This window comes from Osmia lignaria, chromosome 2 (assembly GCF_051020975.1).
Source record: "Osmia lignaria lignaria isolate PbOS001 chromosome 2, iyOsmLign1, whole genome shotgun sequence".
Lineage (NCBI taxonomy): Eukaryota > Metazoa > Arthropoda > Insecta > Hymenoptera > Megachilidae > Osmia > Osmia lignaria.
Window position 1 is genome coordinate 3984573 of NC_135033.1, and position 12981 is coordinate 3997553.

General features: G+C 32.1%; 3 protein-coding genes across 10 annotated transcripts in view; 2 read left to right on the forward strand and 1 right to left on the reverse strand.

Moving 5' to 3' along the window:
* The window catches only part of LOC117605980 (uncharacterized), a 49086-nt gene extending 41472 nt beyond the window's left edge, over nucleotides 1-7614 (forward strand). For 4 of the 7 annotated variants that reach the window (XM_076689898.1, XM_076689902.1, XM_034327883.2 and 1 more), the window contains 6 exons: nucleotides 949-1288; nucleotides 1774-1943; nucleotides 2054-4873; nucleotides 6077-6110; nucleotides 6259-6668; nucleotides 7159-7181. In XM_076689898.1, the coding sequence (XP_076546013.1) occupies nucleotides 949-1288; nucleotides 1774-1943; nucleotides 2054-4873; nucleotides 6077-6110; nucleotides 6259-6483 (3589 nt within the window). In that variant the 3' untranslated portion in view covers nucleotides 6484-6668; nucleotides 7159-7181. Of the gene's footprint in view, nucleotides 1-163; nucleotides 430-948; nucleotides 1289-1773; nucleotides 1944-2053; nucleotides 4874-6076; nucleotides 6111-6258; nucleotides 6669-7158; nucleotides 7298-7515 lie in introns of those variants that run through there. The other 3 variants (XM_034327884.2, XM_034327886.2, XM_034327888.2) reach the window with 3 other exon arrangements.
* Nucleotides 7241-8757, forward strand: LOC117605807 (inositol-tetrakisphosphate 1-kinase). The gene is made up of 5 exons (XM_076690915.1): nucleotides 7241-7351; nucleotides 7462-7614; nucleotides 7683-7824; nucleotides 7923-8059; nucleotides 8146-8757. The coding sequence occupies exons 1-5, from the start codon at nucleotides 7241-7243 to the stop codon at nucleotides 8755-8757; spliced, it is 1155 nt and encodes a 384-aa protein (XP_076547030.1).
* A 652-nt stretch (nucleotides 8758-9409) lies between these two features.
* crn (pre-mRNA splicing factor crn) lies at nucleotides 9410-12888 on the reverse strand. Of its 2 annotated transcripts, XM_076689928.1 has the most exons (15): nucleotides 12805-12888; nucleotides 12549-12733; nucleotides 12391-12480; nucleotides 12123-12283; nucleotides 11811-12007; nucleotides 11444-11745; nucleotides 11255-11369; nucleotides 11005-11180; nucleotides 10822-10922; nucleotides 10646-10757; nucleotides 10431-10577; nucleotides 10275-10351; nucleotides 10078-10195; nucleotides 9736-9996; nucleotides 9410-9651 (listed from the first exon to the last, which is right to left on the reverse strand). In XM_076689928.1, exons 2-15 carry the CDS (start codon nucleotides 12582-12584, stop codon nucleotides 9481-9483), a joined length of 2064 nt encoding a protein of 687 aa, XP_076546043.1. In that variant the 5' UTR covers nucleotides 12585-12733; nucleotides 12805-12888; the 3' UTR covers nucleotides 9410-9480. The 2 variants fall into 2 exon arrangements, with proteins under 2 accessions (XP_076546043.1, XP_034183780.1); XM_034327889.2 differs by lacking the exon at nucleotides 12805-12888 and having other exon boundaries at nucleotides 12549-12760.
* Between the last annotated feature and the right edge of the window lie 93 nt (nucleotides 12889-12981).

Genomic DNA, 12981 nt, shown 5'->3' on the forward strand with positions numbered 1-12981 from the left:
ATTTCGCATTTATTCAAATTATTTAATATAATAATAATTTATATTTTATGTTCTAATCATTGTTTTCTAATTTTAGGGCGTCGCTTAGATAAAAAAATCAGTAAAAAGACCATTTTAATACACAATAACAATTATAATTTCAACAATATATAATATTAATTATTAATTATAAACATTATAGATTACAATAAAAATATTATGGTATCAATTTAGCATAGCTGAATATACATTTTCTGCAGAAATATGAAATAAAGAATATTTTTATTCAAAGTGTCTAGAATTAATTTCACCAGTGTAAATTGCGAATGTTAGGTGAACCACCTTTATCCAAAAGCATCTCTGTACCGATCCATCGGCTTTAAAGAACGCAGCCGCGAATTACGTAGCATTCACGTACTGTTATTGATCAGCAAGTCTGGAAACATTAAAGTGAGCAGTTCCTTCGGGATGCATCTACGTCACCTTTTAAGAATCTCTTTAATTGTTCAAAAAAATAAATGTTTTCTTTACTCTTATACTTCATTTGTATCTCATTTTGAAATTTTCGTTGTACATATTTCGAAATACAGGCACGCGTATTTTGTATTGGATGATTATAATCTTCCTTAGCGGAGAAATGATTAAAATAACAAATTGAACCATAACGAGTTCCCCTTTATTTTCTCTGTTATACCTATTTAACGATAAGTTTCTTTTAATCTTTATGAAAAATATTTGTACAGCTGTTTCGCGAAATCGTTCATATTTTCCTATAGTCTATCGTTTCCAATAGCAGCAAACTAAAGAGCGAAAAACGATGAGAATTTACAAGTCGATCACTCCATCTTTATTCATTTATTTATTTATTTGTTACTTAGATTAGAATTATTTTTCATGTATCGAATGTTGAAAGTGTCACCGGTCACTGACAGCACCGATTTAATATACTCGCACAATTTTTTGTTACAGGAAGAAGCTTAATGTATTAGAGTACTTGGATCTATGCGAGAATCCATTGCTGACATCTTATTCAAGAATGCATTCGCAATCAACCAGTGATTATAATTGCAATTATAATTCTGATTGTTATTGTAAAATTCGTATTCCAATCGCACGGCAAAGAAGGGAAACTCGTTCGTCTGAAAATAGACGCGCCGCACCTTCGTGTAAAAATTTTAATAGTAAAACGGAAATAATCAGAAGCGCGAACAAAGTTCCAACGATCCCAGCGAAGCCGATCGAGGACGATGACGACGACGACGACGACGACATCGACGACGACGACGTCGATGGTAACGAAGAAGAAGAGGTAGAATTATTTTTCATGAACAAAATAAAAGACCCGAAAAAGATATTATAATAACAATAATAATAATAGTGATAATGATAATAATAATGATAATAATAATAATAATGATAATGATAATGATAATGATAATGATAATGATAATGATAATGATAATGATAATGATAATGATAATGATAATGATAATGATAATGATAATGATAATGATAATGATAATGATAATGATAATGATAATGATAATGATAATAATAATGATAGTAATAATAATGATGATGATAATAATAATGATAGTAATAATAATGATGATGATGATGATAATGACAACAATAATAATAAGAATAATAATGATAATGGTAATGATGATAATGATAATGACGATAATAATGATGATAATAATAATGATAATAATGATAATGTTGATAATAATAATTATGATAATGTTGATAATAATAATGATAATATTGATCTTAGGTTTAATTCATTTTCAGCTGGATAGTAAAAGATCTAGCATAACATTGCCGATTTCCCCGGTGTTAAGTCCGGAAACGAGTACAGCTCTTCAACAAACGGAAAGATTGATCAAAGATGCAAGAATTCAGATTAAAGAAATAAGCACGATCGGCGGTAATATTGGTCGCGTTAGAAACTGTATTAACGCGTAAGTTACTTTTTCTTTCTCATGATAAATTATTGAAAGAAAATTTCAAACAACACTAATAATATTTCGAGATTTCATCGGATAACAATGGAGACCAACTTTTCTTCCAGATGGCCGGATGAAACACCTTTAGATGATGAAAACGATCAATTGCTGTACATCCGTGAACGCGTGGCATATAAATTTCAAGAAGCAAACGGCTGGATCGATAGAAAATTGAAAAGCGAAGAATTTATTGAGAAGAAAATGAAAGGAAAAGATTTCTCTAACCCGAAATATCAAAGTTCCGAGGAAAGATATCGAGAATTTATGCGGCAAAGAAAATTACAAGCTGAGAAGGTCGGATTTTCAGTAGCAGTCGTGAACAACGAACAAACGAAAAATTGCAGTGAAACTGCTGAACCTAATTTTAATCGTAATCTCGATCTTGATCGGCGTGAATCAATGAAAAATACGAAAATCGACACGTGTTCCGTTCAAGTTGGACCGTCGATAAACATCAAAGCGGATTTAATAGCTCGAAATTTACTAAGTATTCACATATCACCGGACGCTTCGTTTGCCCAAGAAACCGCGAACGTTCGAACCTACGAAATTAATCATGATTTTTCCCCCAAACAACCATCTCCCGTTCGTAAAGAGAAGCTCGTTAAGATACCAAACGAGAATCAAACGAATTACGAGACCAAAGCGAAGGATTTTAATGAAATTGAAAATAAAAACTCTTCCGCTTGCACTTGTGTTTCGAAAAAAGTAAATTTCCAAGGATCCAGTTCGATGGTAGAAAACGAGAAAAATTTAGAGAATAACAGTGTTAACGCCGAAAACGAAAAATCACTATTTATCCAGGATACATTTTTAGATACGAATAATTTATCAAACAACCCTCCCTCTCTCGATCGACCCGATCAACTCCCCGTAGAAAATTCTATAGAAAATCAAGAAAAAGAAAAATCGATTAAAGTGGAATTCAAATCGTTGGATTATTCTTCAGTTTCGATAAAGGAAACGAATGATCAGTGTACAGTGCGTTGCGTTGACAACACTGTCGCGGCGGGTGACTCTAACACATATTCACGTCGGAGAGCCGATTGGTTAGGGACACGTGACGGAGGGACCGCAGCCAATCAGCTGCCGGCGCGTGCATGTGTTAGTGTCACGCACCGCGACAGAATCAACGCAACTCATTGTACTCCATTATCCGTGAACGAGATCGAAACGAGACGTTTGACGAATAAAAGACGATACAAGGAAATTTGTGGAAAACAGAAATCTAAAAAGGACGAACGTTACAAACGCATCGATCAACATTTCTCTGACCTTCTGAACAAATACTGTGCTGAACAAAGAAAAAACAATCATTTTACCAGACAAGATTCTTCCGAATATTCGGATCTAATTGTCCCTCCTTTCTACGAACCATCTATAGATCAATTTGATAATCTTTTAACGGCCTACGATCAAATAATCGACAATGTTGTTCTATCCACGAAAACGATCGACAAATTTCTCTCTCGAGCTGAATTGAAAAACGAATTTCCGAACAGTAAAAGTAAAACCGGTACATCGAAACCTAACCTTCTTCGTCAGTCGCGAAGAAAAGAACAACCGATCGTTTCTAGATACCGATCAAGAAAATCCTCCGTCAAGAAAAATATTAATAAAGATGTAGAAAAGATAGGTTATAATAATTCGAGAAAATCGTTTATCCTTTCTCCAACAGAAACATTGAACGAGTCTGGTCAAAACGAAGAAAGCACAGAGTCGAGCAAAGATGGCGGGAAAATAATGAGAGTTAACGATCCGGAAGAAGGTTGTTCTTTTAAAAAATCTTCAACCGAAATATTACCTTCGTTTCAAGTTGAAAATAACGATGGTTCAAGTTTCGATACTTGTTCTTCGTCGAGCAGAAATTTGGAAAATCTTGTTAACAAGGAAACGATATTTCAAGCATCGAAACAGGCTGAAAATTTTCGAACCGAAGAAATGGAAAAAGTGAAAGAAATAGTAGGGAAGAATCGTTCTGATTGCGCTACGTTGTACAATGTTACATGTTCGAATAGTTTAAAAGAAATTCTACCGGACACCGAGAACATGGAACGCTCGATCGTCCGAGTTGTTCGAGAAGAGACTCGGTTTATCGAAGAAAAGGTTAAAAACGTTTTCAACCTCGACGAAATAGTACCATTGTTAGCGAAAGGTTTATTAGAGAATTTACGAAATAACATTTCGAATTTTCAACCGATCGTTGTTCCAAATCCCTTACCTAACGATGCAGCTTTTATGAATGTTCCAATTTTCGAAAAAGAAGAAAATTTCCGTCTAACGGAAAACGTAATGATGCCAATCGTCGTCGAACAAACGAATGAAATTCATTCAGAGTCCTTAAAAAAAGAGACTTCTGGCATGGAAAAACGTTGCGAAATTCTATCGAACGATACGAAAGAAATTGAAAAGACTGATGCACCGATGGAAAATCTTTTTGAAGAAGAAAATTTATGCGAAGCTCTTTCGAAAGATTCCACCAAAAATACGAATGAAAACGCATCGTTTTTAGGTGATACAATTTCCGAATTACCGCAACAACATTCTATAAATCCCAATTCGGTTGAAAATCTAAGAAAAGAGCAGATTTCGTCGTCGTCTGATTCTTTACACGATTGCGCGTCTCTTCAAAGTTCGAAAAACATTTCGGGAACGTCTTCGAACGTCGTACAATCATCGGGAAAAATTGTAAATGAAATGAAACAAATTTCAGAAATAAATAACGAGGTTGCTAATGAAGAAATAAACGGGAATAATTCGTCTTTTCTTTGCGGAGCGTTTGAAAAAGATCAAATTTTATCTGAATTCTACCAAGATACGGATCAAAGATTTATCTCTTCCACGTTTAACAGAAATTATTCGAATCTGCTAAATCAAAATTTTAGGTATGTAGCAGCTGTTTATATTATACAGGGTGCCTCGTAACTCCTGTAATTCCCAGAAATGGGGGTGATTCTGAACAACATTTTCCTTTACCAAAATGTCGTTTGAAGCTTCGTTTTTGAGTTATTAATGGAAAACACTGGCCAATCAGAGCGCGCCTTTAGCGCGGGCCGAACCACGAGAGCGTTTGCTTTCGGCCGCGCTCGGTCGTAATCGTGAACAAACGCAATGGCACAAACATTATTCATGAATAACGAATAATTCCAAGTCGAGGCTGAACTTTACTTTACCGGGCCCAAAATTTTCGACATTTTTTTCTTTTAATCTATAGTTTTTGATGCGGAGAATCTAAAAATGCAAGTCTTAACTTTAGGAATCCAATGATTAAAAAGTTATAAGCGTATAAAGTTTGATATTTTTAGCGCATACATTACTGTGACGCCATATTAGCTTCTTGTCCAATGAACGGTGTCGCTAGCTGCAGGCATCAAGTGCCGACCACTTTAGCGGGTTTAGTCAGATCGTAAATTTGATACTATCCAAGTTAGTTAGGTTTATATTTATCTTAAAGAGAGAGGGTACAACCCATGCATTTGCTTATTGCTTCTACTGTATCAATTTTATGAGTAATTTAAATACAGCTAGTGATGGAACCCATACCCAACAAAATTTGGTGTCCCCTAAAGTAAAGTTTAACCTAAATATTAATCTAACTAACTCAAACAGTATCAAAACGGTTTGACTAAAGTGGTCGGCACCCACATGCGTCTATCCGCAGCTAGTGACACCGTTCATTGGACCAGAAGCCAATATGGCGTCACAGTAACGTAGCAAATGCACTAAAAGTGTCAAACTTTACACGCTCGTAACTTTTTAACCATTGGATTCCTAAAATTAAAACTTGCATTTTTGGATTCTATACATCAAAAACTATAGATTGAAAAAAAAAGTCCAACATTTTGGGTCCGGTAAAATAAAGTTTAACCCTCAACAACGAAGCTTCAAACGATATTTTGGTAAAGGAAATGTTATTCAAAATCACCCCCGTTTCCGGGAGTTACAGGAGTTACGGAACACCCTGTATTTTCTAATTTATCACCTTGACCCTTTATAACCGCAACTTTCTATGTTGTGTATTTACAATGCACAAATGCTAAATTTACGTATACATATTAATATGTATATTTTTTATATTTTTTTTTCAGATTGTCCAGTAGTGAATCTGCAATTGAATCTAAAGTAAGGAATCATCTTCATCGTTTAACAATCAAATTACATTATTATTGTTATTATTATTATACATTATTACACGTTACACTAGCATAATAATCCCATCGAGATAATGTGGGAAATTTGTTTGCATTAACGATACTTTTTATTATTTCAGGTTGAAGCATCGTCGACTGGTTCTCATTCCGAAGGAGAGATACATATGCCAAGTTCCGCTTCCTATTCCATTGGAGAAGTCAGGATGTTGAAGAAAAATCGATCAGACGAAGAAAATTCTACCGACGATGATATCACGATTTTTCTTACGGAACAAATGCTCGCTTCGTGGAATGAATCCTCGAAGGTGAACACGCGTGTAACTTTACTTATTTATACATGCTAAATTAGCAATCGTATTGAACAGAGTATCAACAGGATGTCGACGACGCTATCTTGTCACGCGGTTACACTATCATTCCATTTTGTTTTTTTATTTTAGGCATTGGTACAAAGTATGGGAGAAATATAAAGTTGCTGATTTGATTGAAAACGCGTAACAAGTAATCGATGTGAATTCTATGGTAAATGGTAGGTAAATATTTTCAATCAACGTGCAACGATGCTGATATTTTTATTTTGTAATATTTATTCCTGCTTTCAAATAAATAACAACGATATTGAAACATTGTAAATATATGTACACATTACTGGTATCATTATTTATCTAAATATATCGTCAAGTATCATTTAAAAGAGGCATAAATAATAAAGTTATATATAGTGAGAACTCGTCTTTGTTAAATATCGTTAACCTGTAATCAGTTATTGCACATGCAAACAAAAACAAAAAAAAATGAAACTCGTATGTGCGCATTAATTTCTACTTCAGAAAAGTGGAAATGTTTTATGATTTAACCGTGAAATACCATATAAAAATAAAATAAACGCAATGATACTGTGAAAAGTCCTTTTTTTTTTAAACGATACAAGCATAACCTTAGATTTTGGTAAAAATATGAAATTAGTTGACACAAGAATCTCACAAATATCGTGCTAATAAAGTGTATTTTACTTTAAGGAGATTATTCAAATAATGTATTGTAAACGTTTTAATGGATAAACATTATTTTTATTATAAAAAAACAATAAACGGAAAAAAGATGTGCGACAAGTATATAATTGGTTATTCTATATCTGAAAAAAAGCGACAAAAATTTAATTGGAACGATTTTTATAATGTTTGCGAATCCGAAGGGTTCTTATTAAAAATGGTAAATAGCTTAAACATTTTATTCAATTGTTATTAGATAATTATATCGTATACCAATTTTATGTTTATCAATATGAATATCAATATCAACAAGGTTATATGCGTATGCAGTTTTTATCTAATCTACCAACTGTTTTTATATTTCACCAAACTAATTCATTTCAGATTGACATAAACTCCGATCTTGAACCTCAGGGACCATTTCATGTTTTTATATACAAGCTGACCGACAAACTAGCCAATGCTGAAAATGGTGATCAAAATGTACGATGAAATCCTTTATATTTTCTTATAATTAGAATTGTTGTAACAATTAATTTGCCAAATTTTAGGCCAAAGCAATTATTTCAAAAATTCAACGATATTTCTGTCAGCATCCTAAAATAGTACTTATCGACCCATTGGACAATGTTAAAATTTTAATAAACCGTTATAAATCGTATGAAATCCTGCAAGAACATGTACAGTTTAATGGTACAGCAAAAATTCATAATATTTTATACAATTCTATCAATTACTAGAAAAACAAGTATAACTAATGCCTAATTCTAATCATTTCTTTCATCGTTTAGATGTATTTACTCCAAGGTTTGTAGAAATTAAAAGTAAAAGTAATGTTGAGAATATATCGCTGTTGAAAATGGCAGATATTAAGTTTCCATTTCTTTGCAAACCGCTTATTGCTCAGGGTTCCAGCGATGCTCATAAGGTATGTTGTTACATCTAGAAAATCAGTCTCTTCGGAGCTCTACAGTTAATATGCCTTTTCAGATGATGGTGATTTTCAATGAACAGGGTTTGAACGATTGTCAGCCACCTTGCGTGGCTCAAGAGTTCATCAACCATAATGCGATTGTTTACAAAATATATATAGTTGGTGAACATTTTCATGTAGTTGAAAGACCCAGTTTTAAAAATTTTTACCAACAAGACTGTTCCGCATTAAACACAATATTTTTTAACTCCCACGATATATCAAAGAGTGGTTCTAGATCTAAATGGTCCATTCTGGCGGAAGAAGACATTCCATTAACGGTAAAACCAAAATACGAAACATTGGACAAGATTGTCAAGAAAGTAACAGAACTGTTTGGACTTCTTTTGGTTGGTGTCGATGTTGTTATTGAAAATCATACTGGAAAATATGCAATAATTGATGTTAATGTGTTCCCCGGTTATGATAGTTATCCTAATTTTTTTGAACAGTTAATAAGCTGTATCAAAAAATTGTTGGTCAAACAAACAGAATCAGAAGAAAATACGAAAAGTTATACGCTAAAAAAATGTTTGAGCGATGATCTAGATTCTGGTTTCGAAAGTGATGAGAGAAAAAGAAATATTCTGCAAAGACAAATAACTAATATGAATAACAAACAAAGTAAACGGATGAATTCTATATCAAACTGATATTCCAGTTAATTATATTATAACAAGTACAAAAGGGAATCATTTAAAAAAGAAGAATAAAGAGGAAGAAACGATAGACTTTTTTTATAAAGACGTCGTTTATATTTACTTCTAAAAACACCTTAAATTGTTGTAGCAGATCTGCGTTCTACAATTAGATCTATTCATTTCTCTTCATTTCAGTTCATTTTTTTTCTACCTACACACCTGTAATAAATAGAACCGTCTTTCTTTTGTTTTTTGTACTATCTACACTGAATATTTTTTTTATTTTTTTTGTTTAAATAATAAATTAGCCCACTGTGGTACGAAACGCATGACTGCCAAAGAATATTTTCTACTTTTTACTTGTATACTGTATTTGCAGTGGTTGAAGAAAACACTTCTGCGATTAATGTATGTAATGTATGTTTATAAATTTACATTTTTCTTGTCAAGTATAAAAATGTACATCAAAATTAATATAAACATATTTAAATACGCAATAAAAAAGTTATTAATTATAGTATAATTTCCTACTTTAATAAGCCTTATGTTATAATAAACTTTAATCGTATTTTTTAGTTGCGCACGATTTTGTCTGACCAAAAATCGAAAATAAAATAACATTCACAACTTTCAATTATTTTAAAATAAATTTATTTCATTCGTGTAAAAGTCAAATATTAATTTATTTACAAGAACACATACATTCAGTCGTTCTTACAATTAAAAAGTAATCTTTCAACTATTCGATTCCGAGTGAGAAGTATTGTTTTGATTAATTTCATTTTTGCTACTCATTTCTTTTTGTTTCATCCAAGCCTTAGCGGATGCCAAAAATTTCAGATTTGGCCTTTGAGATTCATCTTCTGGGAAAACGAAATCAAACACTTCTTCCCAACCATCGTCGCTCTAAAATTACAAATTGTAAGTATGGACAAAATGAAACGTTTATGTTTAAAAAAAATACATAGATGAATTAAGAATTTCATTTACCCCGTCTTCTCCTACAATACGTCTCCTGCGTTTAATTCTTCGAGGCATTTTCTCAATAATTTTAGCCCGAGTTTCATCATCTCCTTTTTCATTTTCAAAGTCTCTCCATGCCTCTAGAAGCAATGCTCTGCTTTCTTTGTCACCGCTTGATCTAAGCGCATCATTTCCGCGTTCAAAGATTCTTCTTGCTAAAGCAACATTGTCAACGCCATCCTCTGATGCTGTATTTGCCAATTCAAATTTGGCATACGCAATCCAAACCTAAAAATTTTATATTCTTGCTATAGTTGAAAAAAAAGAAAAGAAAGGCAAACAGTTTAAAATTAACTACTTTTAACTTACTTTAACGTGAAGCGTACGTTCTAATAATCTCTCAAATAACTGTCTCGCATTTTCGGTTTCGTCTTGCGATATTTCAAAATCAATATATGATTTCCATAAAAGTTCGGGCATGTCTAATCTACACATTTAAGTAATAATGTTACATAGGACTATGAGAGGAAATATGAATATACATTATTCATAGACAACTATCATACCTTGGTTGAGATATAGCTAATTCGTAAATAGCTCGTGCACGTTCTACATCGCCTAAAAGTGTTTCTAATTCTGCAAACTGATCAGAACAAATTTAATAAGCAATTTGTAATTATTCAATTACATATAATTATTAAAAAGATCTTTTAGTTACGCACTTTCATCCATGTAGTACAATTTTCTGGACCAAATTCGAGAAATTTTTCATACAAGATTCTACATCTATCAAATTCTCTTAACTGTATTTCTAAATCGATATATCCACGGTATAATTTATCTCGAGGACAAATACCTAATGCCATTCCCTACAATAACGCAAATTAAAATTATTTATTTCAAAACTGTAATTGTAATTGCAATTCTGAATACTTACCAATGTTTTTCTAGCCGCTGTTAAATTCTTTTGCCTTATTTCGAAATACGCATAGAGTAACCAAATCTTTGAGAAAGTAAAATGTTTGTGCGGGATCAGTTCTAAGCATGCCCTGCAAAAATTATAAATATCATTTCGGTCGGTCTAATATAATAAAATAAAAATATATTAATTACCTGTAAACTTGTCGACAACGTTCTATATCTTGGGTATCAAGTTCTTCGAAAAGAGCATAATTTATCCAAAGATAAATATATCTCCTCCAAAATTGTTTCTCCTGTGAACATGTGATATATTTATATTAGCTACAGTTATACATCGAATGTACAAGACATATTATACGTAGATTCGTATCTCACTTTAGTTGGTGGTACATTAGCTATTGCGCGTTCGTAAGTTTCTCTAATTATATCTACATTTCCTTCTGATTCTACTAATCTTAAATAGTCAAACCAAGCGTCATAATTAGAAGGATTTTCTTTCACTTCTTGTTCGTATTGATATTTTCTTTTGCTCACAATTACATCTTCGATACCTATAAATAATAACGCAATGATATTACGTGTACAACTAATTACCAACTGTTCATTTTTTACTAATATCTAATACCTGAACGATCTCCGTATTTTTTCTCATGTATGGTATATGCTTTATAAATTTCTTGTGTTTTCTCTTTTGGGATATGATCTAATGCATATTTGTAAATTACTCTGGCTCGATCATGCTGCGTAAAAGAAAAAAAAGAAAACAAATCTCGTATAAAAAACCAGGCATAATGTATTATATATATATATTTACTTCTCTTTGTCCTTCTTCAAACTTTGCAAATGCAATAAATAATTTTTCATCCAAGTGTTCGTCACCGTAAAAATTAATAGCGCGTTCATAAACGTTACGAGCTCCATTTATAAAACCATGGGATTCTTCGAACCGTGCGTACTTAATCCAATGTTTAACGTCAGGATGAACTATCACAAATCGTTCATAAATTTGTCTTGCTCTTTGTATTTCTTTATATCTTAATTCAAATTTAATATAGGTCTGCCAAGCTTGTTCGTCCGGTTCCCATTCCATCCATCTTTCAAAAACCTGACGGGCTCCTAGATAAATCATCGATAGGCTTTTATTATAATATTTTCAATTAAAAGGAAAACAAAAATATTACCGGCAATGTTTTCCAACATTTCCTCCATATAAGTATATTTGTACCAGAACTGATTTGCTCTAGGTAATATAGTAACAGCTCGATCCCATAAATTTCTGGCATGATTTACTTGACGGTTACGCATTTCCATTTCAGTATATTTAAGCCATAATGTAATATTTCTATGATCAACATCTAATGCACGTTCGTATATCGACCTAGAAATCATGAATTCTTTATATCTTAAACATATGAAAGAAGGCATGGCTTCTTTTTACTCTGTATTTCATATAACTGCAAACATAACGATAAAAGTAATTACAGAAATCGTACCGTGCTCTCTGTATTTGTTTCTGACTTTCTTCCCACTGAGCATATTTAATCCAATTTGAAATGACCATACGATTTTTACGAATATTATCTTCAAACGCTTTACGCTTTCTGTGTTGATAATCAGCCAGCTCATGTGGATCAGAGATTTTTTGTTTTGGAGGCTAAAAAATATTAATACATATATGTATTACATTAAATTTTTCCATTAAAGATTTCAAATAACTTTGTAATTAATATTAACGCAAAAATGCATATATGTAATACGTACCGGTGGTAAAATTTCCAAATCTCTTTCTTTAGCTTCCCGCAAAAGCTGTTCTGCTGTTATTTGTATTTCTGCAGGTGCTTTATTCTTGACCTGCAAAAGAAATTACAGGTTACAAACAATTAATTTATCTTCCACAAGTATAAAATGTATAAATTTACCTTTGCAACTTTTGGCATTTTCTGTGATTTTTCCATGGTGAATGAGTGAATGTTAACTTCTCAAATGCACAATACAACGTGATAATAAAATAAATAATTCAAATGAATTATGTTTCCAATACTTTTTGTAGAATTATTAGACAAATATAAAAGAGTTCATGTATCCTCTTACAATTTGAACATTTCTGTAAATAGATATTATCAATGATTATCTAAAAATAAAAAGTCATAGGATTATTGAGTAGCATTATTTTACACCGTATGTAAATATTTGTTATCCGTTAGAATAAATTTGTATACATAGTAAACACATGAAATAGAAGAAAGGTTATAACATAACCAACTTATTTGCTATGAATAATTAATATATCTGTATGTGTGTATGTATGTAAGTATGTATGCATATACATATATTTCACAGAAATTTCGGTGG